This window comes from Populus nigra, chromosome 13 (assembly GCF_951802175.1).
Source record: "Populus nigra chromosome 13, ddPopNigr1.1, whole genome shotgun sequence".
Taxonomy (NCBI): domain Eukaryota; kingdom Viridiplantae; phylum Streptophyta; class Magnoliopsida; order Malpighiales; family Salicaceae; genus Populus; species Populus nigra.
Window position 1 is genome coordinate 9310027 of NC_084864.1, and position 23181 is coordinate 9333207.

Consider the following 23181-nt stretch of genomic DNA (forward strand, 5'->3'; position numbering starts at 1 on the left):
TCATGTTGATAACTTCCTACCACATAGCAACTTAATGATCCTGACATTCATGAAATTGACGTTGTATGGATGTTTGGGAGTTCATGAATTATGGTTAACAAATCTTACAGACGGCATGCTACCATGGTCAAAGTTTCACAACTACCTACTAGAGCAATGTATTAGAACTGGCGGACAACTCCTGGTCAAAGTTTCACAACTACCTACTTTTGGTTTTTGTGTCTCCTTCTTTGTCATCTCTGCAGGTGGTGGAACGAATTCTAGATGGTTTTTTTGTGTGTTCAGGGTCACAAATTAATTTTTATAAGAGCTCACTGATAGGAATAAATATTTGTGATTTTTAATATTTGTGATTTTTATTGTGCTAATCTACTAATTTTATTTATTGTAAACACTACAACATTTAACAGTTTTACCGACAGGATTTTTCTGTCGGAGTGAGATTATCATTTTGTCAATGAAAATTTTATCGATAATTTACTTACAGAATATATTCATCGGAATAACATTCATCGATAATTCCATTAAAGAAAGATATAATTAATGAAAAATAAAATAGCTAGACTTACCCTACTGTTTGCACAGATTCACTAGATAAGATCATTGGATGAAGAGCCCTCCAATAAAGAGAATATTTTTTATATTTATGCTCCTCGTCACATTCCTATGCCTCTTGGACTCTTGGATGCACCACCTAGTTTCTACCTACATCCAACAGGAGAACACAGTCCTGCTGGGCCATTCAATCCAAGATTTCCAAGAGTGACATTTGATGTTCAACCCTTGAAATCTTAATTTGTTTATGGTGAAATTGTCATATCAAAAGATAAAAAGTGCTCCCACTTTTGAGCCTACTATGGAAAAAGCTTTAAAGCCAACATTTGGGTCAAAAGCCGAGAAATTCTTAGGCATTGAAAAGTGTTTATGGGAAATTGAAGGGAAGGATTTGTGTGATTCCATGAAAGCATCTGAAATGTTCCTTGTATCAAATATTGTCATACCATGAAAGTTTAGGGTGCTTGAATTTGTTAAGTATATAAGAGTTGAATGTTAAGGACTCACATGAAGATCTATTGTAATAAAATGGCTGAAATGGTTAAAAATGATAAGCTTCTCGTTTATTTTTTCTATGAGACTCTAAGTGGTGCTGCCTTGACCTGGTATATGAATTTGGATGTAAATAAGATTAAAAAATAGAAAGATTTAGCTAAAGCATCTATGTGTAAGTACAAGTTTAATACATAAATTGCTCTAAGTCGATCTGACCTTATAAGCATGGAGAAAAGAAATATTCCATCAAATAATATACTCAAAGGTGGCGTGAAATGACAATAAAAATTCACCTTTGTCTATTAGACACCTCCATTGTTAAGGTTTGTTTTATGGCTAATTGACATCGGATTCCTCCTCTTTTACTCCCTATACTAGTAGTGAGGATCATTGCCACTCTAGGAGAGAGAGTAAGTCAAAGAAAGTTTCAATTTGACTTATTTTCTTTTGCTCTGACACTAGTTTGTTGATTGGTTTAAAAGCCAACACGTTGTAAAGAGAAGAGTCACGATTGATGTGATGGTTATGTTGTTTTGGATAGTGGTTCAGCTAGTGCATGATAGGGGCTTGCTTTGATTTTGTCAAATAAAGAGAAAAAGATGGCTTAATGACTAGTGTCTGTGGTATTAATGTTAGTTCGAGTGATGCATGATCTATGTGATTTAAAATGTGATGGTTGGTCGACGTATGATAGTTATCTAGGTTCAATAGTGGTTGTTAATGGTGCTTGTAGTTTTCATGAGAGAAAAAATGATGGTTGTTGGGCTATTATGGTTCATATGCAAGGGTTGATTTGATCAATGGTAAGGATAAGGTTCTGATTGAAGGATAAAAAAAGAAAGGGAGTTGTGGTCAATGTTGCTTTAGTTGAAATCTGGTAGAGCAAGAGGAGAATGAGAAGCAATAGGTTACAACTAGGGTTTTTATTTTAGAAAAGAGAGTTTGTTTTCTTGTTTTCTTGTTTTCTTGTTTTTTTTTTTTAGCCTACGTGTTTTCAAAGTTGACTCCTCTAGTGTTATTCTAATCTCATTTTTTATCTATACATATTTATAATGTTGGGATTCCTGTTGGGATTCCTCTTAGAACATGAAAAATCAAAATGGAAAAACAATATTAAAGGATTTTTAAATTATTTCCTTCTTAAATGACAATCTCTCTATGATTTTTCTAATTTTTCTATCTTTATTTATTTTATTTTTATTTTTTGTATGATCTTTAATTATATTATTTAATCCTTTGTCATCTTAGTCCATTTTCTTCTTTACCCATCATTTCTATACTTAATATTTTTTACTTTTTAGAAACTTGTCAAAATAAAATAAATGAAAGTATCAAGAATTATGAAATGATCATAAATTGACTTAAATGTATTGAAAAGATATATTCTTAGAATTTTTTATTTTTGAGAATACATTGAAAAATAGGGTTAAAATAGGTTATGATTGTTGCCAATTATTTACAATACTTATAGAACAAAGAAACTGAAAAAATCATTTTTTTGTGGATAATAAGTTTGTACAGAAAACAAAACATCAAAAAAGAAAGATGTTTTGAAAATATAATATAGGATAATGACTAAATAGAAATAAAGGTGGCTAGATTGAAAAAAGATCAATCCTGATGAGATTGAAATAAGTCAAAATCATTAAGGGAAATGACTAAGTAGAAAAAACAATTGCTAGATGGAGAGATGATTAACCTCGACATGAAATCAAAATAAGTTAAATCAAGAAGCGACCAATCTCAATAAATGTGTCAAATCAAGAGGCGACCAACATCCTTAAAAACTCTAAATAGGTCATGTCAAAAGGTGACCAACCTCAATACGAAATCTAAATGGGAGTCAATGAAGTTCTCTGAGCTGAGGAAAGGAAATAAGCTATCTAGTTTGGAATTCGGCTTTGGCTGTATCGAGAGGCGATCAATTTCAACAAAAAAAAACTAAATGAGTCAAATTAAGAGTAAATGGATTAAAATGAGAGACAACCACCTCAATAAAAAAAAATCTCAATTGGTCAAATTAAAAGGCGACCAACCTTGATGAGAAATATAAATCAATCAAATCAAGAGATATAACCTCAATATAAAATCTAAATGAGTCAAGTCGCAACTAAACTTAACAGAAAGTCTAAATGCATCAAACCGAGAGAATCAAAAGGTAAAAAAACCTATATAAAAAATCTAAATAGATCATATTAAAGGCAACCAACCTCAACAAAAAAAAATCTAAATGGATCAAATTAAAAGATGATCAACCTCAACATGAACATAAAATTTAAATAGGTCACATCAAAAGGTCACTAGCCTCAATATGAAATTGAAATGGGTCAAATAGAGAAGCGACTAACCTCAAAATGAAATCTAAATGGGTCAAATTAAGAGGCAATCAACCTCAAAAAGAAAATTAAATGGGTCGAATCAAGTGTCGATCAACCTTAACATGAAATCTAAATGGGTCAAATCGAGACCAACCTCAATATAAAAGAAAATGTTACCTCAATTATGACTTATCTGACTATGGGATTCTGGTATGAACCTTTTGATTTCCAAGGTTAAAATCTTTGGATAGCAAGACTTAAAGTAGGGTTGAACTTTCATACTGGCAGACTTGAAACTTCCTAATAAAAAGGCCTAGAATATCCTAAAAGGAAAAGCCTAAAATTCTGATAGAAGGGTATAAAACTTTCATGATAGTAGGGCACAAAACTTTTCCTGATACCAGTGATTGAAACTTCTTGATGATAGAGCTTGATTTTTTAATTGTAAGGCATGAACTTCCTAATAGTGAGGCTCAAAATTCATGATGGCATGACTTAAAACTTTATGATTGTAGATCTTGAACTTTCCTTATTTGATAAACCAAAATCTCTTGATGGCAGGGCTTAAAGTTCATAATGACAAGGCTTAAACTTCTTGATCTAATCAACTAAAATCTCTTGATGGCAATGCTTTACTTCTGCGTCTCTTTAACATTTTGTTGAGATAACCACCATTGCCTCTTCATGACCTTTTCTTTTAATGGAGGATGAATATCTTGGTACTATTCCTCATGGCATCAGGAAGAAGACATTTTATTCTAGTTACAGTTTGGTATTTCACTATATGGGTAGAAGTTGAAGTCTTAGCATAAATAAATACAAATAAAGTCATTTCATTTTTTATGAAAAAATATTATTTGCAAGTTTGGACTTTCTAAAATTTTGGTCACAGATAATAACACCTAATTTGATAACAGAAAGATGAGATAACAATATTAAAAGCTTAGTAGTGAACATATTTTTTAGTATCATACCCACAGACCAATATAAAGCAAAAATCATAAACAAACTTTTTTTATTTTTTCTTTACCAACTTAGTGGCATCTCTTAAGATGGTAGGCCAATAAAAGTTATCACATGTTATCTTGGTAGTTAGGGCTTTGGATTCTAATTAAATGCCTCAAATACCCTTTTAAATTTCTCTAGCATAAATCCACTTTCTTTCAGTGACATGAATATAAAGACATCATGGTTAACCTTTTATATAATATGTCATCTGTGAAAAAATAGCCAGTTGTTAGCTCTATTAATCTAATAATTTGTACTCTATCTCATGGTAATTCTCATGTGAGTAGTTACTGCTTAAGCAAACTCCTCTAATATTTTTTTTGTACAGTCATGTAATGGCCACCATCTCATTTCCCTCTTCTTCTATGCTAAACTTTTTGTGTATCTCTATCCAAACTTTATGAGGTAACTCCATCGAGTTGTTACTAGCAAGTTTTAAGATGATGCCAGCTTTATCACTTTTTTATCATGTTTTTTCTCTATAAAGATTGACTTTTTTTTTATTTCTTTAATTTTAGATGTGTGAGCACCCTCATTAATACTTGATCATGAAAGGCTTTTTGTCTTTAAACTATCCCTAACATTACTATAAACTGGGGGTCACTATACGCATGAAGATAGTAAACATTAAGATTTTAAGCTAAAGAAGAGGTCATGTTTAGGATGACCTGGATCTTCTTAGAAGTAGGCTCAATCCTTCTGCTACTAACTAGGAACCCCAAAAAGTTTTCTCTTTTCATGAAGAATACATACTTGACAAGATTCAACTTCATTTGGTGTTAGCTTAGAACAAAGAAAACTTCTTGCAAGTTCTAGAGGTGTTATTTAAAAGTCATGCTCTTATTCAATATGAAATTAATATAATCCTTTATTTTCCCACCCAGTTGACCTTTAAAAACTCCATTCACCATCTATTAATAGGTGGCTTCATAATTTTTTAAGCTAAAAGGCATGGCGCATAGTGAAATGTTCTCCTGTTAATGATAAATGTTGTTTGTTTTCTCTTTATTGTTTGAATGTTTAGGTACCTAGTGACACCCTAAATTAGCACCAAATGAGCTTAAGTATTCAAATTTAGTAATGGAATCTGCCAATCTATCTATCTTATGCAATACAAAATTGTCCTTAGAGCATACCTTATTAAGGCTAGTAAAGTTAACACATATATGTCATTATTAGTTATTTGGTACTGATTATAACATTTATTGCGTGGAAAAGAGGTTTTTAAAGCATGACATTGTAAGCCAAAACCATTTTAATCACCATAAAAGTTTATTGTAGAGTCTGACAATTAAGATAAATGTCAATGGTAACCATCAGATCTAGCACACCTATCAGTACACCTTTTTGTTCTATCCGGGTTAAAAATATCATCATTGATGTCAAATTAGAAGGGTCAACACATATTTGTATGATTACATCTTTAAAGAGAATGTTTGCAGTGCTTCAATTTTTAACTAATACCCTATACATTTAGTGGTTGGAGAGGACCGCGATAATTACTAATGCATTCTTATGTAAAAAAAGTCACTCTCTCTGTATATTATGGAGTGAAAATGATGAGTTTATAATAGGGGCTTTGGAGTTATGAAGAGAATAGCATTTGCTATCCATAAGCTTTTTATTTAGTGTTTAAATCTCCTCCCAATAATACACCTCTTATAGTTATATTGAACTCTAGTAATGCCTATGGAAAATGTTAACTTTTTCTCTTTATTACTCTTGTTTTGCTCTTTTCTTGATGAATTGTTGATGGTATCCTTTGGTGATAAGTTTCTCTACCTCTCTTTTTAAAGTGTAACAATATTTTATGTCATGTTCCTTGTTTTTTTTAGAAATATAATATTTCTTAGAACCATCATCTCCTTTCAAACTTAGTGATGTTAAGATAAGTAGTCATTAATTTAAGATATATCAATCTACTTCATAATAGACCTTTGGGATTACTTTCGAATGCTTAAGAGTTTTTAAAAGTGCACCTGTACTTTGGAGATTCATCTCTAAATTTGTGAAAAGAAAGATGTTCTTGCCTACCTATATTTGTTTCTCCTACATGAATATAGCTTTTTATTACTTGATTTACTTTGAGAAAAGTCTTGTCTAAAGAGGCATATAATCATTCCTATAAGGAATAGTTATGCACCTCACTTACTAAAACCTTTATAGCGACAAGTTCAAACAAACCTTCAACCTTAAACATCTCTTAATTAAATCTCTTCAGATATGCCTTAATACTTTTACATTCTTATTGAGTGATGAAAGAGTTTTATTAAGCTTTTTTTGGCAAATATATTGGTGCTAAGACAAGTAATGAACTTGCTACACAAGTTAAAGAAGTTGATGATAGAACCAGGTTCCAAACTAAACCCATTGATATCCATAAAATATGGTGGAGAGCATTTTAGACATGGTGTTGTTATCTTGTATGAATAGATCAAGGTTGTTCATAATATCATACGCATGCTCTCTAGGGTCAATAAGCCCATCACAATTATCAAGATTCATCTTCATGGTTATAAACTCCTTTTAAAGATTATTGTTTATATACTCTAGCATAGTAGGAAATCTCTTATCTAATGAGGAAGGCCTTTGTTTTCCTCTTTTTATTATGTCAGTTTTCCTGTCAAGACTACTTGAGTGAGATCCTAAAAAAAAATGATGGCGATTACGATTCCTATGACTATATCATAACTTAGTGTTGTTTTTCCTTTTGATTTATGGAGATTGCATTTTAAGGACCCAATTTAAGAATGCTCATGACATTGTTGGCTTCATAGCATAGTAAAGGTATAGCGGTATTCATGCATGCTCTGATGTATATCATTTTGTCCAATCCTTTCTGGAAAGTGAAGTTATTTGTGAGCTAGTAAAGTAGTTTGTTGGGTGACTGATTGTGTGCTACGTGGTGACAAAAGAGCGGTTATGAGCTGCTCCTAAATAGTTAAACAGCTTCAATGAGTGCTATTTTTATTAGATAAGCTAGTGAAGATCTATGGGAGATGATACATTGGTGGGGATATAAATCACTATTTTTTATAGAGTTTTCATGTTGTCGGTCATGAAAAAATTCTTAAAAATACACATAAGATTAAAAAAATAAACTATTTTTTGCTTAATTTTTTCATAGATAATATCATTGATAAAGTTGCCGAAACTTTAAAGAGATATTGGATGACATGACTGATCTTGGGCTTAAGTGTTGGGTTTCGATGTTGGACTTGGTACTTTTCAGCAAAACAAGTTCCAAGTAGGGACCTTCAATCGTGAGGATAGAAAACAAATAGAGAGATGAAAGAGGGAGAAAGGTTCAATATAATGGTGAAGAGGTAAAGAGAACGGTGTTTTTCTGAATCCCTTATGGTAAGGGTAGCATTGGCCTTGCTTGTCGAAAATCACATGGCTTATCTGATAGTTGAAAGTTAGGGCCTTTTTCTTGACCAGTAAAAACAACAAAGAATGTTAGTATAACCAATAACAAATGGTCTGTTTAAATTGGTGAATATATTTTTCATCGATACATGGATGGAGTAATTAAGAGACTTTGTACATGAGATTTTGACATATTACAATTACTTTCAAAACTAGCAATCCTGGTAGTTCTTGCCTAGTTGTTAAGCCCAAATGGCTAGTTTTTTTTTCCCATCAATATTCATCCCTTCTTATGACTTCAAGTAACATAATTTCCAACACTCATGAGCTTTAATTATTAGCATAATTTAGTGAAAGGTGGTATCATACATGGGAGGACTCGTCATTTGTAGGACAAAAAAGTTCATGGGTACAAGGTGTTTGGCTCATACCGACAAGACAAACTCTTCATGCCAAGTTTGGAGAAAACAATGATTCAAAATAAAATCATAAATAATATATAAACCCTGAATATTTATTTCGAAAACAACATGATTTAAAAGCATTGAAGTGTTTCTTACATCTTGCAGCAACAGAGGAAACACGTAATCAAATAAAGTACACATGATGGTGCGAGAAACCAACACCGTTAATAATAAAGCCTTGACTATAAATTCACTCAAACACACACCAAAAGCAAATAAATTTATACCAATTAAACATAAGATAACTCGCCTTTCCTCGCAGCAACTGCTGAAAGATTTACCTCTTCCATGCTGGCTGGCTCACCTTCTCTGAAAATGAAACGAATAATCATCACAAAATCCAAAACGCTAAAACTTTCAAACTCAATTTGATAGCACCACAGATATATCAGAGAAAGGCAACTGTTAAGCACACACTGTTGTTTTGGTGGATATGCAGGAAGAAAGGAATTGTAGTGGTGACAGAAGTCAAAGGATTATACGTTCACATATTGAAAGGAAAAAAGAAAAAAGAAAAGTTGCATTTTAAGATTAATTTGCCAGTTAGAAAGCACATGCAGTTCTAGATTGAGAAACAGATTCTCCCTCAGCCCTCGCCAGCGACAACATTAGACAACAAAGGACAAGCAGCAAAGGCTAAAATTTCAATATTCCACGATTCTGGAACTGGCAGTCTGGTACATGCCCCAAACCTGTCCCATGAGTGATAACGGCATAACATAACTAAGAATACTCAGGAATTCTTACCATTACCATCTTTAGTGGAAAACAATAATCTGTCAACTCTGCTTCTGCCCTTGTTGTTTGTATGAACTTTCCTCTGTGTCTGGGGTGACACTAATTTCAATTCGCCACCCTTGCTGGCTGGAAGAGAATGCGTCCGGATCAAAAAAAATTCAACCCCATCTTGAACAATCCTTGGAGATCCTTGTCCTCTAAGTTTTGCTTTTGCAGATTCAGTTGCCGCCATATAGCTTGGAACTGTTGTTGCGTTCTGTGAGACACTATCTTGGTATTCCTGTTTTGTTGAAGATCTTCTCCTCCTAGTTGTCGTACTATCCTTGCTACATTCCTCCTTTGAATTTATATCCTCAACCACCACGTGAATGTTATCAGCACTACTTTCCAGATGATTAAACTGAGCATTGGGCAGCTTCTCATTCTGCAAACTAACAGTCTCCTTCGTTGTCAATGGTTTAGGAGAAGTTTCTGTCTCAACTTTTTCTATATCTTTTGTCAATGAAACCATGGGATCACTCGTCTTATTCGAAGGATTATCTGTGATATTCATGAGAACATCATGAGTAGGAGATCCTGGCACCTTTATTGGGCTTAGCTTTGGCTTTTCAGTCACAGTTTCTGAGCCATCGGGAGCCCCTGGGCTGGATGCAGAGATTTTCCTCAAACTTTTCCTTACCCTCTCAAGTTCACTTGGAGGGTTTTCCTGTGCTGATTTTGTTTGATTACTCCAAGGTTTTCTCATGTTGTTCTTAGGCTTTCCAAACTCAGTAACAGAACGCAATGAGTTATTGTCAGCATTGACAGCAGGAATCCTCCACACACCTCGTTTCTGCCTGCCATCGTTATGCATGCTTTGAGTGCTGGGCTGCTTTAAACTAGACCTTGTGTCAAGAACCCGCTTTTTCTGTGGAAATGATTCCTGGAAAAGGAATTTTGACCACCGTTCTAGCCAGTTCCAAGCTGAGTTTTGTTCGACCACATCATAATGGAGGTTCAGGGGCATAGCAGTGGATGATGAAGCTAGAAGCTGAATAAGTAAAATTGAATGCGATCAGTTCCTTTATCATATAGAAGAAAGCAGAAAAAATAGCTAGAAAAAATGAGTATACCTTACAGATAAAAGCATTTGTGTATAGCTTCCCAGGCCTGGTTGCTGTATCTAATTCAAATGGATGAACTTGCTTAGCATCATCCTGTTGAAGTAAAGCGTGTTATTTAGACAACGCATGCACTTGAAACCACAAAGGTTAACATTTTATGCTATGCAAAAAGCTTGAATTGTTTTAAATGGAGAGCGGGGGAAAGGATTAAAACAAATAAGATTGTTCACTGATCAATTGTAAGTATTTCAACAACGAGGAATGGCATAGATTGAATGTTTTGTTCAGAGTAGCAGGTACTTCAAGAGTCAACATATGGATTGAAAACAATCGAGTTAGTTGTCTTGCAAGAAATTACCAGAAACCTTCCTGGACTTCCCTTTGTGAGTGCTTCCTGCCCATTGTCCAGAACTCTAACCCCTCGTCCCCGAATTAGAGCCTGCAACTTAACAATCCCTTGCAAGCAGTGCAAAGTAGCAACAGCTTGTCTCCTTACCAAGTGTCCACGAAAGAGTGCTTGAAGTCTTATGATACCCTTGAGGACATGAAATGACCTGCGAGCCTTCACAAATATGTAATTGTATTGTATTAGCCTTAACAAGGAGAAATTGCATAACTTGAATAAGGACAAGCTAGAAAATCTGTTGCAAATTTGTGATCAACACAAAAACAATAAGAACAGAAACTTTTGATGCACAATTTAATTATTACATTTCCAACAGGCAATCATATAATGTAGATATCAGTTATAGCAGAACTTAAATAGCCTTCTGATGATGCTTGTTTTAATATAGTGGCTGTAGGAACTCAGTTTTTTGTTGTAATTTTTCAGACTACATTTTGGGTGATTCAAAAATAAATTCCCACATTTATACTCATTCTCCTCACGTCCTCCCACAAACCCCTTTTGAGAATTCAAAGAACTGCATTTGTCATCAACTCACATTTGTGTGCCAATGAACAATGTTTGTCTCTATAATTTTCTTAACATGGGATTGACAAAAACACACTATATCCACAAAAGAAAACTACCAAATAGCCCCTGAAAGCAGCCTGAACCTCTGTGGCAGCTTGCTCTTGCCTGATGTCCTCTGAAGTGTCTGGAAAATCCAACCCCATAGTTTCTTCTGTATCTGCACTATGTGCTCTGAGCAATAAGACAGCTTATTCATGTGGAAAGCTGGTTCCTATTTCATTAGATTCTCATATTTACCATTTTTATCTGACACATGAGATAGTGGATCTGAGATTACAGGAGGACTCAATGTCAAGTCAGCAGTTGATCCTTTAGAAATAGCAAATGCCTCCTTCACTGCAGCTCTCTTCATGAAAAAAGGTAGATTGAAAAATTAGAACTTGCTTTTGTTGTCATGTTGAAAAAAAAAAACAAAAACAAAAAATCATCATAACAGAAGATAAAAGTGTTCACATTTGTTTATACAAAAATTAAGCAGCGAATATGTTTCACTGAATCTGTGGGTAGTTTGCTATTATTACCTGAGCATCTTAATCAATATAACCTTTCACATTCATACTGAAACAAAAAACACAAGCCTGCACTCCTGCCTGTGCTCACACACATGCACCTGAAGATAGAGGGAGAAGAGAGAGAGAAGAGAGAGAGACTTACATTTGAAAAGCTAGATTTATATGATTTCTTCCTAAAGATTACAGTCTTGATCCAATTTCCTGCAGATTTTCCCATTGCAGGAAACCTAGATCATGTAAAGTGAAACTTGTGTCTGAAGCCCTGCATAAAATAACAGAGCTCAACTCATACATTTCAACAACTTCAAAAATGAAACAGATCAAAAACTGTGCCAAGGAGAAAACTTTTCTACAACAATATGACATCTCGCAACTTCAAACTCTGTCTAATACTTTGCTACAACAATCCACATAGCATTCATCAGCAACATTTTCAGTAAACAAAAGCACAATCTAATACAAACACCAATAAAAAGCCTACATGCTAAAAAAAACAATTACAGCACAACTCATCATCAGCATAATGCATGGACAGCCAAGTGTAAGAGAATATCAAAATCATCAAAACCCACTTCAGTAATTAACAAATATTCAAGAAAAAGCAACCACGGTATCTTAAAACATACAATATCCTTTCTGTACAAGTCACATTCCATTATATAAAGAGAAAAAAAAACACAAGAAAACAATTTTCATTATATATCAAAGCAAATTTAGACACCGAAAATAAAATTTGATCTCAATGTACTAGAACTTAAAGAGAATTGGCCCGAAAAATGGACCAAGAAAACAGCAGTACATGGCCAAGCTTATTAACTAAGTCAAATATAAACACATTGCAGAAATGCAACTCAAAGAATTAACAGACCAAAAGACAACGGAAAAGAAAACTGAAGTAAAGAAAAGATCAAAAGAAAAAGGAAAAAGAAAACTGAAAGTGAGGATTAGCAGCAATGTAGTTGAGATCTGATAGATACCTGAAAAATGGAGAATGTTTTCGCTGTGGTAGCAGTTGAGTTGAGAAAAGAGTGAGTGAATATCAAATATCAGGTGATATATAAAGCTTAAAGATTGTGAGTGAAGTTATACCAAACCTGGATACTAATTTAAAACATGGACCCCTCCCATCTCCCTCTCATTCTCCTAAACATCATTTTTTTTAGTGAAGTTAAGACACTGGAGAGGGTGACAAATGAGCATCACAACTCTGTAACTCTAAAAAACAAATATGAAAGGGAAATGCTCATGGCCCATTATATCTTTTTCCCATTTTTCATTCTATTATATACATTTCTACTACTGAAGTATGGAAAGGCATGCACTGGTTGCTTCTGAAGAATATAAAAATCAATGATTAAAAAAAAAGAAGTGTTATATCATATCTGGCTGTATTCCTTCTTTGCTTAGACAAAAAGCATCAAGTGGAAACGTAAAAGATAAAGATTTGTAGGTAGCTGATATTCCAAGGAGCTTTAGATTGCTTTTTCATGAACACCAGTGTGGTTTCTTAATGTAGTTTTGATTTTTCTATTTGAAATTTATGTAATTTAGAGCTATCTGTACTTTTTTTGTTGAATTATGAATCATTGTTTCACCAAAAAGAGAATGAAAATTTTAATTAAAATATAATACGTGAAGAGCTGTAAGATATATGACGATAACAAACTTGCAGTGGATTAGTAGAAACTATCTCGATATTTTGTCTAAGAAAATGTTCTGTGATGAGCTTTCTTTTTCATTTACGAAGACTAATATTTTTCCATTACAAAATGACTAAATCTGAAGGAGGAATTACTGTACATTTCCTAAGTCAACAATAGGGATATAATTGGAATTACAATAGACATCGTCAGTAAACAATTTGGAGTAATCCACTATAATTTCCTTTTTTTTATTCACCTTCGGTTTTGTACGTTTCGTCTTTCAATTTTTATTTTTATTTTAATCTAGCCCTATAGCATTGCAATTAGGTGGGTATTGGCTTTGGGTTGTTTTGTCTATCTACGGACAAGGAACTTGAGGTGTTGAGAAATTTCAATTCTCGGTTGACTCGATTTTCTAAAATAAAATTTTATTTTAATAGTTTATAGTGGTTAAATTTTTAAGGATCGGGATTTGAGACATTAATAAATATTAAATCCCTTTAATTTTATACTTTTAGGAGCTTGGTTGCACAATCAGAGAAAATATTTTTATCTTTTTTATTTTTTGATGCTTGTTTTTTTTTCTTTTTAATTTTATCCTTCCGATTTATTTTTTAGAATTGACTTTATTATTTATTCTGACTGTCTAGATATAAGGGGTTTAATTATCTGGATATAAAGGTTTTATAGTGTCAAGAAAAAGATTTAGTGCTCGATTGATGTTTGATTTGTGATATATTTTGACTTCTATTGATTTAGAACAATTAATGATTCAAGGACCAAATCAAGTTCTCATACAAATATGAGGTGTTGTAGTTAACAAGTAGTGCAGTTTTGGTTGACGTATGCAATGCACTTGCTAAAGAGGGAGGGAGGTCACGACGCTTTGGTGGTCAAATTCGGTCTTCCACAGTGTCTCTTGATGAGGCGTATTGTTCTCTTCCATATAGGTGGCACATGTATATTAATTCACAATGATCTATCAATAACCACCTTTTCTTTTTTCTTTCCTTCTTTTCTCTACACGCCAGCTATTCTAATTTTAAGTGTTGTCCTCTCATTCTATTGTCATTTTAAATTTTATATTTATTTTTTTAATTGCTACTTTTTTGTTTTTGGTCCATTTCTATATTTTATTTTCTCATTTTTATCCTTCAATTAAAAAATTGCAAGTTGTCCTTTTTTTGTTTTAGATTTGGTCCTTGTGTTTTTAATTACTAATTTGTTATCCTTTTATAAAAATGAATTTTTTTTCAATTTCATCCTTCAATCCAAAGATATAAAATTCCCTCGTATTTTTTTTAATTTATAATTTGATTCTCATTCTTTTTATTGTTATTTTTTATTTTAGGTTCTTTTATAAAATTGAATTTTAGGTCCTTTAGCTTGGGGTTTGTTGGGAATTGGGCTCTATGTTTTTTCTCTTCAATTTCATCCTTTAGCTTGGGGTTTGTTGGGAATTGGGCTCTGTGTTTTTTTTAATAGGGTAATCTCGATTTCATGACATAAGAGTTGGATTTGAAAACTTAACTCGGGTTCAGATCATTCTTTTTTAGGGTTTATTTCTTTAATTGGGTTTTTTAATTGGGTTTCATGATTTTTTTTAATTTTTTTCTATTTGATTATCCTGATCTCATCTCCTATGTTGTGGGTCTGACAGGTTAACTCGAGTTGATTTTTTTTGTTTTGGTTTTTTTTACAAATTTTATCTTTTATAAATTTCATCCTTTAACATTTGATTGTTTTAAAATTGAGATTTGTACTTTTTTCCTGTTTTCCTTTTATTGGGTTATTTTATTTGCATAATCTGGGTTGCAGAGTTTGATAGACTTGCCTAGTTTATTAGTGTTTATTTTTTTGTTTTTTTTTTAATTGACTTTTTTTTCTCGATTTCATCATTTAATATTGTATTTATTTGAAATTGAGCTTTATTATTATTTTTTATTTGTATTATATTTGCTTATCACGGTATCATAATCGATGTTGCAGATTTGACATGTTCATACCGGACTAAACAACATTAAATTTGAAAATTTAACCTATATTGATGATGAAAAAAATATTTTTTTTATCTCATTTAAATTCATCTACTCACTGATATCAGAAAGATAAAAAGGAGATTTAATTCTAACTAATAAAAAAAAGAATCTTTAGGCTATCCATGCTAAAATAAAAAATATATATGAAGATTTAATGGCTCGTTATTTTTTTTCACCATTTTTTTTAAATGGCGAAAGTGGTTGCATTCTTTTTGTTAAACCATCAAACTAATTGTTTTTCCATATATTATCTAAGAAATGTGCATTTTCCATATATATATATATATATATATATATATATGAAAACAAAATTAAAAAAAAGGTTTAAAAACCTGAAAACAATTTGATGTGCACAGAATCTACTCTTCATGGACACATCCCAACTTCGTTGTTAGTACATGAGTTATAAGATGAGTAAAAAAACTTACAAGGAACCGTACGTGTAAACTATTTGGTTAAATATGGACAAGGTGGAACCCCAACTGCCCTGTTTAAGTAACAAAAGAAAGAAATTAGATTTTCTTTGTCTTTTGGTTATAAATCGAACGGCTTGTATTTGTTCTAGGTGGTAGTTGTACCAGACAAGATGTGGGGTCCTTTTTTCAACGAAGTAATGAGATTGTACGTGGACCCCAAGCTGGGGTCTAATCATTTAATACTTGGCTTACTTGCTAGCAAGGAATATCATATGCTTAGAGAACTTTTCTAGTGGAAATCTAACTAGGAAACAAAAAAAAAAACACAAGAACATGTTGGTTTTGGACAGGGCTTCACAAAGCCACCGACACCTCGTTAGGGTTGCATCGATGAATCCAGGGTGTATGCGTCTAACCAAAGTTTCTTACTGAGAAGAAAAGTCTTGTAAGAAAATGAAAGCTACCTCTGTGGATAATGAAGTAAAATGATTGAAAACAGTAGCCTAACTGCAAACTCCGTAAATTAATACAAAGTGTTTGGTAATATGGTTTAAATCGTGATTTAAAAAAACATTATTTTATTTTATTTGAATTTTTTTTATATTTTTTAATTATTTTGATGCAAACTCCATAAAGTAAAATGATAAAAAACAATAGTCTAACTGCAAACTCCATAAAATAATACAGTGTTTGTAAATATAGTTAAAACCGTGTTTCCTGAAAAAAAATTAAATTTTATTTTATTTTATTTGAATTTTTTTAATATGGTATTTTCATGTTTCATCTTAGGAGCTTTGATTAATATTTATCAACTAGGTATTATCCCAATCAATGTCACTCTTTTCATCATCTTCCACTTGACTAAGGAGGCCTAAAACATTATATATTTTACAAATATTTCAAAAATAATTGCTTTTATCAACTGAAATATTGTTGACAACAATCTCATTTGTTATCGCAACATATCAAACATGTAATAATACTAATGATACATAAGTTTACCTATAATAAAAATTAGTTAGTTGCTTGCTAGTTGTTGTTAGGAACTTTTCAACAACAATGTATTAAACTCAGTACTAGCTAGTCAATATAATGACCCGAGTTTGAAAGTATACTAGGTAAAAATTAACGTAGTTTGACTTATTTAATTTAGCGACACACACAAATCTGTTGACCCAATCAAAACCTGATATGATTTTAAAAAAAATCAAAAACTTTAATTTAATATTTTTTATTGAGACGAGTCAAACCGAATCAACCTACAACTCATGACCTAGGCCATGGATTTGACCAAGTTTAATAACCTTGGCTTTTCGAATCTTTTTTGTATTATTATTATTATTATTATGCCATATATATAAAAAAAAAACTATATCAACATGTGAACAATCTCATAAAAATAATTCATTTAAAAGAATCCACTAGTGCATTTTTATTATAAGATTAAAAAAAAATGCAAGATGATACAATTCAGGAATCATATTTCTTCACACGAAGATTCTATCATGTTTTTCAATAAAAACTTTATTTCTGAACTAAAACATACCTTGAAACTTTCTTCATCAAGGCACTAAAAAAAGATTATACCTCATGGTAAGTTCAAAAGCATATAAAAAATTATTTGAAAATAACAACATGTTAATATTATGCTTATTAAATAAATATTTCAATTTATCACAATTAAATAGCATATAATTATATGCATGTTTGAATTTGATTTATGTCAAGTATATTCCCTTCATTATATTTTTTTATAAAAGTTGTCCAGGATAAGAAAATACTGACAAATTCTCCCTCGAAGACACGTCCTCGTCATCATCATGTCTTAGAATGCAGTTGATTCTTGTTTGCAAGTAAGGCTCAAAATACTACGAGATAAATAGTGAGATCTCTTTAACAATATATGTTTCGCATATCGAAGTCTTAACATGCACCTTGTTTTTAAATTTATTTTTATAAGGTTGAATAAGTATCTTCATATAATTAAATGGATGTTTTAAATTAAAAAATAAAGACAATAGAAATTTAATTATGATTCATGTGTAATCCCTAATATCTTGAATGGATATATCCATTTGTACTAGACATGACCTCTAACTTTTTTTTTAAATGATAAATGTATGGATAGATGCTTTATTGAGTTAAAGAAAGATTGAGAGAATATCATCTCAAGATTGTAGATTGTTTGGACAATATTCATTTCAAGCTCTTCCATGTTTTGGTTAAACAACTTGTTAGAGCATATATCTCTAAAAAAATAATTAATTTTCGTGAGTGCATCTCATATCCATTTTCGCAATAAATCCCGGTAATCAAATGAGTATTTGCATAAATACGTGACAACATGACTTTTCATTCCATATAAATTGTCATCCTCCAAATTCATCAATCTAGATATGTTTGAAGTGCATCCATCAAGAAAATGCAAACCCTTAAGTCTGTGGTAGATAAGTAATTGTGCATTCTTATCTAAGGTGAAGTTGGCATTGGGCTTTACGACTCGTGACCCATCATAAACTAGTTCCATATTTTTACAATGACAAAACAAAGGTATATCTATTATAGCCTTCATGTTGTCCTTTGTCTTCTCTTTCACATTTATTACCATGTTAAAAATATTTTCAAACATTTTCTTTTTTATATGCATGACATTTAGATTATGGCGGATAATATTAGTCTTCCAATAAAAAAACTCCCGAAAAATACTTTGCTTTACTCAATTATAGGTCTCACCAAAACTAGTAAACTTCTGCCTACCGAATTGAAAATCAAACACAATACCCTCGTACTACGAAACCACTTCATACAATTCTTCACCCAACGGTACCAGTGGTGCAACATCCCTTTCAACTCTACTTACAAAGATGTCATTTCTATTCATTTTGTACTTGTGATCGGTTGACAAGAATCTAATATGACAAAAAAAAAAGATGTTTTACCACTATTTGTTAAGGTGAAAACCTTATTATTTTTCATATATATGAATATGATAATTTTTCATGCGTGTTTCAACCAAAAATCATCCTTTGTTATACCACAATGTTTAGAAAGAAGGTATCATAAGTGACAATATTAAAATGATCTAACCTCTAATTAAATATTATAACCATACTTGTCAACGATATTCCCTTCATATCAATAGCTATATCATTATAAGGAAAAAAAAAATATTAATCATAAATAATATTAGTTTTATCATCATGATAAAACTATAATGATTAAAATTAATTATAAAACACTTATATCTCAAATTCATTAGAAACAACGTTTTTTATAAGACTATCATGAGTTAGAAGAAGGTACAATGACATTTTTGAAAATTATATGAGTTTAATAAAATGAACTAATATTATTGAGAAACATACACAAAAAAATTCCTATATATATATATTCAGAATTAAAGAATTCAACATATCACCAAGTATGGCATGTTGTGAGGGCCTGTTATCATTAATTTTTATAAATATTGTAATTCATACTCTTTTAAAGAAAATACTATAAACTTGAATATAAAAACAATAATATATGACCATTAATTTCAATAAAAGAAATATGAATCATTGATACATAGGGAACATGAATAAATTAAATTTTTATAATTGATGAACCAGGTTTTTATTAGTATATTTTTACTAGAAAATACCAGATTAAGAAAGATTTACGAGTATAAATTTTCGGGAAAACAAGCATGCCCTAATGAAGATGCATTGGGCTCGGCAGTGTGCCAAGTCTCAGCACGTTGAGTCTGGCATTGGCCAGATCTCGACGTGATTGGACTTGGCAGTATGTCAAACCCTGAGCACGCCCGAAAGAAGCACATCCTCCCTTGAGCACACCCAAGAAAATGTCCATCTCCCATGGCACGCCCAAGAGAATGACTTTCTTTCCTTTACACGTCTAAGGGAATGAGATAATGTGGATCTGACAAACATGCTAGACTCAAGATACTTGAACTTGACATTTAGCTAAATCCAAGGAGACGTGAATATGAGACCCAAGACACTTAAACTCGATAATCAGCCAAGTCCATTGCACTTGGACTTAATAGTCAGCCAAGTCCAATATAATGTGGGTCTGGAAAACATGTCAGACCCACGTTACCTGGACTTGCCAGGTTTGAAAAACATGTCAAACCTAAGACACTTAGACATAACAAGTCCGATAAGTCCAAGGCAACGACCATCTTCTTTTGGGCACGCGCAAGGGAATGACTAACTTTTCTTGGCACGCCCAAGTGAATGAGGTAATGTGGGTGTGACGAACATGCTAGATCCAAGGTAATGTGGGTCTGACAAATAAGTGAAACCCAAGGCATTTGAACTTGACATTTCGTCATATCCAAGATAACATGAGTTTGGCAAACATGTTAGACTCAAGGTACTTGGACTTAGCACTTAGCCAAGTCTAAGGCAACAACCATGCTTCTTTGGCACGTTTAAAGGAATGATCATCCTCTCTTAGCATGTCCAAGAGAATGACCACATCCTCTATTGGCATGTCCAGGAGAATGACCATGCTCTCTTGGACACGCCTAAGGGGATGACTCTCCTTCTTGAGTCTAGCTTAGAGGAAGAGCTCAGCTTCCATGAGCTTAGTTACATCTAACGTCTTAGACCCTAATCTCTTTACACCTTTTAGGTGTATATAGTCCTCTAGGGACATACTATATTTCTATCAAACATTAGTATAGATGTAAATGATATTTATATCTCGTTAAATGCTACCAGGATAAAATTACACTCCAAACCCTTCTCTTCACAAAAAGAGAAGACTTATAGGATATAAATATACCGTGAGACCTTCAAATCAAAGGTTCACAATCTTTATTATCTACTGCATATATATATATATATATATATATATATATATATATATATATATATATATTTAAAGTATTTTATTTCTCTTAAAAGATGCTTACTTAAGCATTAAAGAGTCTCACCTCTATAAAAAAAGATTTTTTACAAGTATTAATCATGATTCAACTTGATCTACTATGCACCAAGTATAGCTATCAACACTTTTGCTAAGGAGAATGGATGGGATTAGTAGAATTAATTGATTAACCGATTATCCAATCCAAAAATCTTATTCCTAAACTATTTGGAATTTTTAAAACTTCATCAATAATTTACTGGGGTTTTTATTTAGAGGTATGATTGCACATTTTATAAGAATACACTAGTTACATGACTCGCGTGATGCCGCAGGTCAATTTTTTTACATAAAAAATATTTAAAAAAGTTAAGATCTAAAAGTATTAGATTTTTTTTGCAAAACTATATTCAAGAGTCTTAGGTTTGACTACAACGCCTGACCCAAGAGTAATATTTATAATAACATTAAACTTGAAAGACCCAAATTTAAGTGGATATGGCTGCAATATCAAACCCAATAGTTTTGGATATGAGTCTGGCTGCAAAATTGTGTCATAAAAGTGTGATACTTAAATAGATTAATTAAAAAGAAAAAAGCGAAGAAAAAAAAACCAACATTAAAAAGAAAAAACTAATGAAGAAAAATAAAAAAAATCTGAATTAATTGGGTTAACCCGTCAAACCTAAGATCCGTATTATGAAAGTCTGATAACTAAATAGAAAAAAAAAATTAATATCAACAAACTAAATAAAAAAAATTTAATTAAAAAGAAAAAAAAGCATTAACCTTTTCACCGTGGACTGGACTGTGCAGTTCATAGTGAAAGACACAAAAAGTAAAAAAAAAAGCAAAAAAAAAAGGCATCAATCTTTTCACCGTAGACTGCATATAATATTAAAAGATGAAATCGGAAGAACAAAACTAATAAGGAAAAAGAAAAACAATCTGAATCAACTGGGTTAACCCGTCAAACCATGTTAACCCGTCAAACCTGGGATCCATGCCATGAAAATCTAATAATTAAATAGAAAAAAAATAATATTAAGAAACTAAATTAAAAGAATAATTACAAAAGAAGAAAAAAAGATAAAAAAAAAGAAACTAAAGGTACCAACTTTTTCACTGTGGACTGCACTGTACAGTCCAAAGTAAGGCTTAAAAAAGAAAAGAAAAGGAAACAAAACAAAGGCATACGCCACGAGTTATTATTATTTTTTTCATAAAAAATATCAAAAAAGGTTAAGATCTAAGAGTGTTATGTCTTTCTGCAAAGATATATCCAAAAGCCTTTGGTCTAGCTGCAATACTTGACCTAAGAGTAATATTTATAATATTTATAATAATATTAAACTTACATGACTCAAGTTTAAGTGAGTCTGGTTGCAACACCAGACCCAAAAGCCTTGGATGTGGGTCTGGCTGCAAGGTCGTGTCATAAAAGTGTGATAATTAAATAGATTAATTAAAAAGAAAAAAAAAATCATCGGGAAGAAAAAAAATCTGAATTAACTGGGTTAACCCTTCAAACCAGGTTAACCTGTCAAACCTTAGATTCGCGTCATGAAAGTTTGATAACTAAATAGAAAAAAAAAATTTGATGGGTTAACCTATAATTAACTGGGTTAACTTGTCAAGTTCGGAATACGTATCATGAAAGTCTGATAATTAAATAGAAATAAATTTAACATTAATAAACTAAACTAAATGAAAAAAATTAATTAAAACAAAAAAAAGCAAAAAAAATAAAATTTCGGGACTCGTCAAACCAGATTAACCCGTCAAACTAGGGATCTGTAGTATGAAAGTCTGATAACTAAATAAAAAAAAATTATCATTAACAAAATAAGTTAAACAAAAAGATTCACTAAAAAAAAACACAAAAAAAAGGCAAATTTTTTTTTTTACCATTAACAAACTAAGTTAAACAAAAAAATTCATTAAAAGAAAAAAACACAAAGGAAAAGGCAAAAAAAAAAACCCATAAAGGCATAAAAAAATTAAAAAAAAACAAAAAAATGAAAACGAAAAAAAATATTATAATATAATTATATAATTGTAATTATAATTATAAATATTATTATTATTATTATATATAAGTATAATTAAAAGGCGTGGGGAAGCTACAGTGCTTTCCCCACGCCTTTTAGTATATTGTTAATATAATATACATTGATAAAGTTTCCTGAATTAAAGAGAACACCCTAATATGAAATGGTTTTTAAAAACTATCACATCGAAAGTAAATGGGGTCATGAATAAATCTTCATATATCTTTTCTATTCATGCCATAAAACTAGATTTTAGCAAACAAAATACAAATATTATCATACTAATAACAATTATTATAGAAAACATTGCAATTTGAAAATATCTAAACATAAATATCATTGTCTCACATCTTCTTATTTATAAAATTCTTATTTTCCCTTAGATTTTGGATAGACGACTCAAATTATTTTTACTTGATATTTTTTTCCTTCAATAAGTTCATATATTTTTAATATATTTATTATATCCTCATATAGTATTCAATTATTCATTCATTTATTCAATTAATCTTTTTATTTAAAATGACATAATTATATTTTTTTTGTTTTGAAAATATCCTTAAGCTTACCAAAATATAATTTTAAGTTTTTGAAAAAATTAAATTTTATTTCTTAAAAT

The 23181-nt window shown here is 31.4% G+C and overlaps 1 protein-coding gene across 2 annotated transcripts; it reads right to left on the minus strand.

Moving 5' to 3' along the window:
* Nucleotides 1-8238: 8238 nt before the first annotated feature.
* Nucleotides 8239-12692, minus strand: LOC133670349 (protein IQ-DOMAIN 31-like). Of its 2 annotated transcripts, none has more exons than XM_062090829.1 (8): nt 12516-12692; nt 11681-11800; nt 11264-11372; nt 11083-11183; nt 10409-10612; nt 10060-10143; nt 8957-9977; nt 8239-8518 (listed from the first exon to the last, which is right to left on the minus strand). In XM_062090829.1, exons 2-8 carry the CDS (start codon nt 11753-11755, stop codon nt 8487-8489), a joined length of 1626 nt encoding a protein of 541 aa, XP_061946813.1. In that variant the 5' UTR covers nt 11756-11800; nt 12516-12692; the 3' UTR covers nt 8239-8486. The 2 variants fall into 2 exon arrangements, with proteins under 2 accessions (XP_061946813.1, XP_061946814.1); XM_062090830.1 differs by lacking the exon at nt 12516-12692 and adding an exon at nt 11892-11910.
* Nucleotides 12693-23181: the final 10489 nt, after the last annotated feature.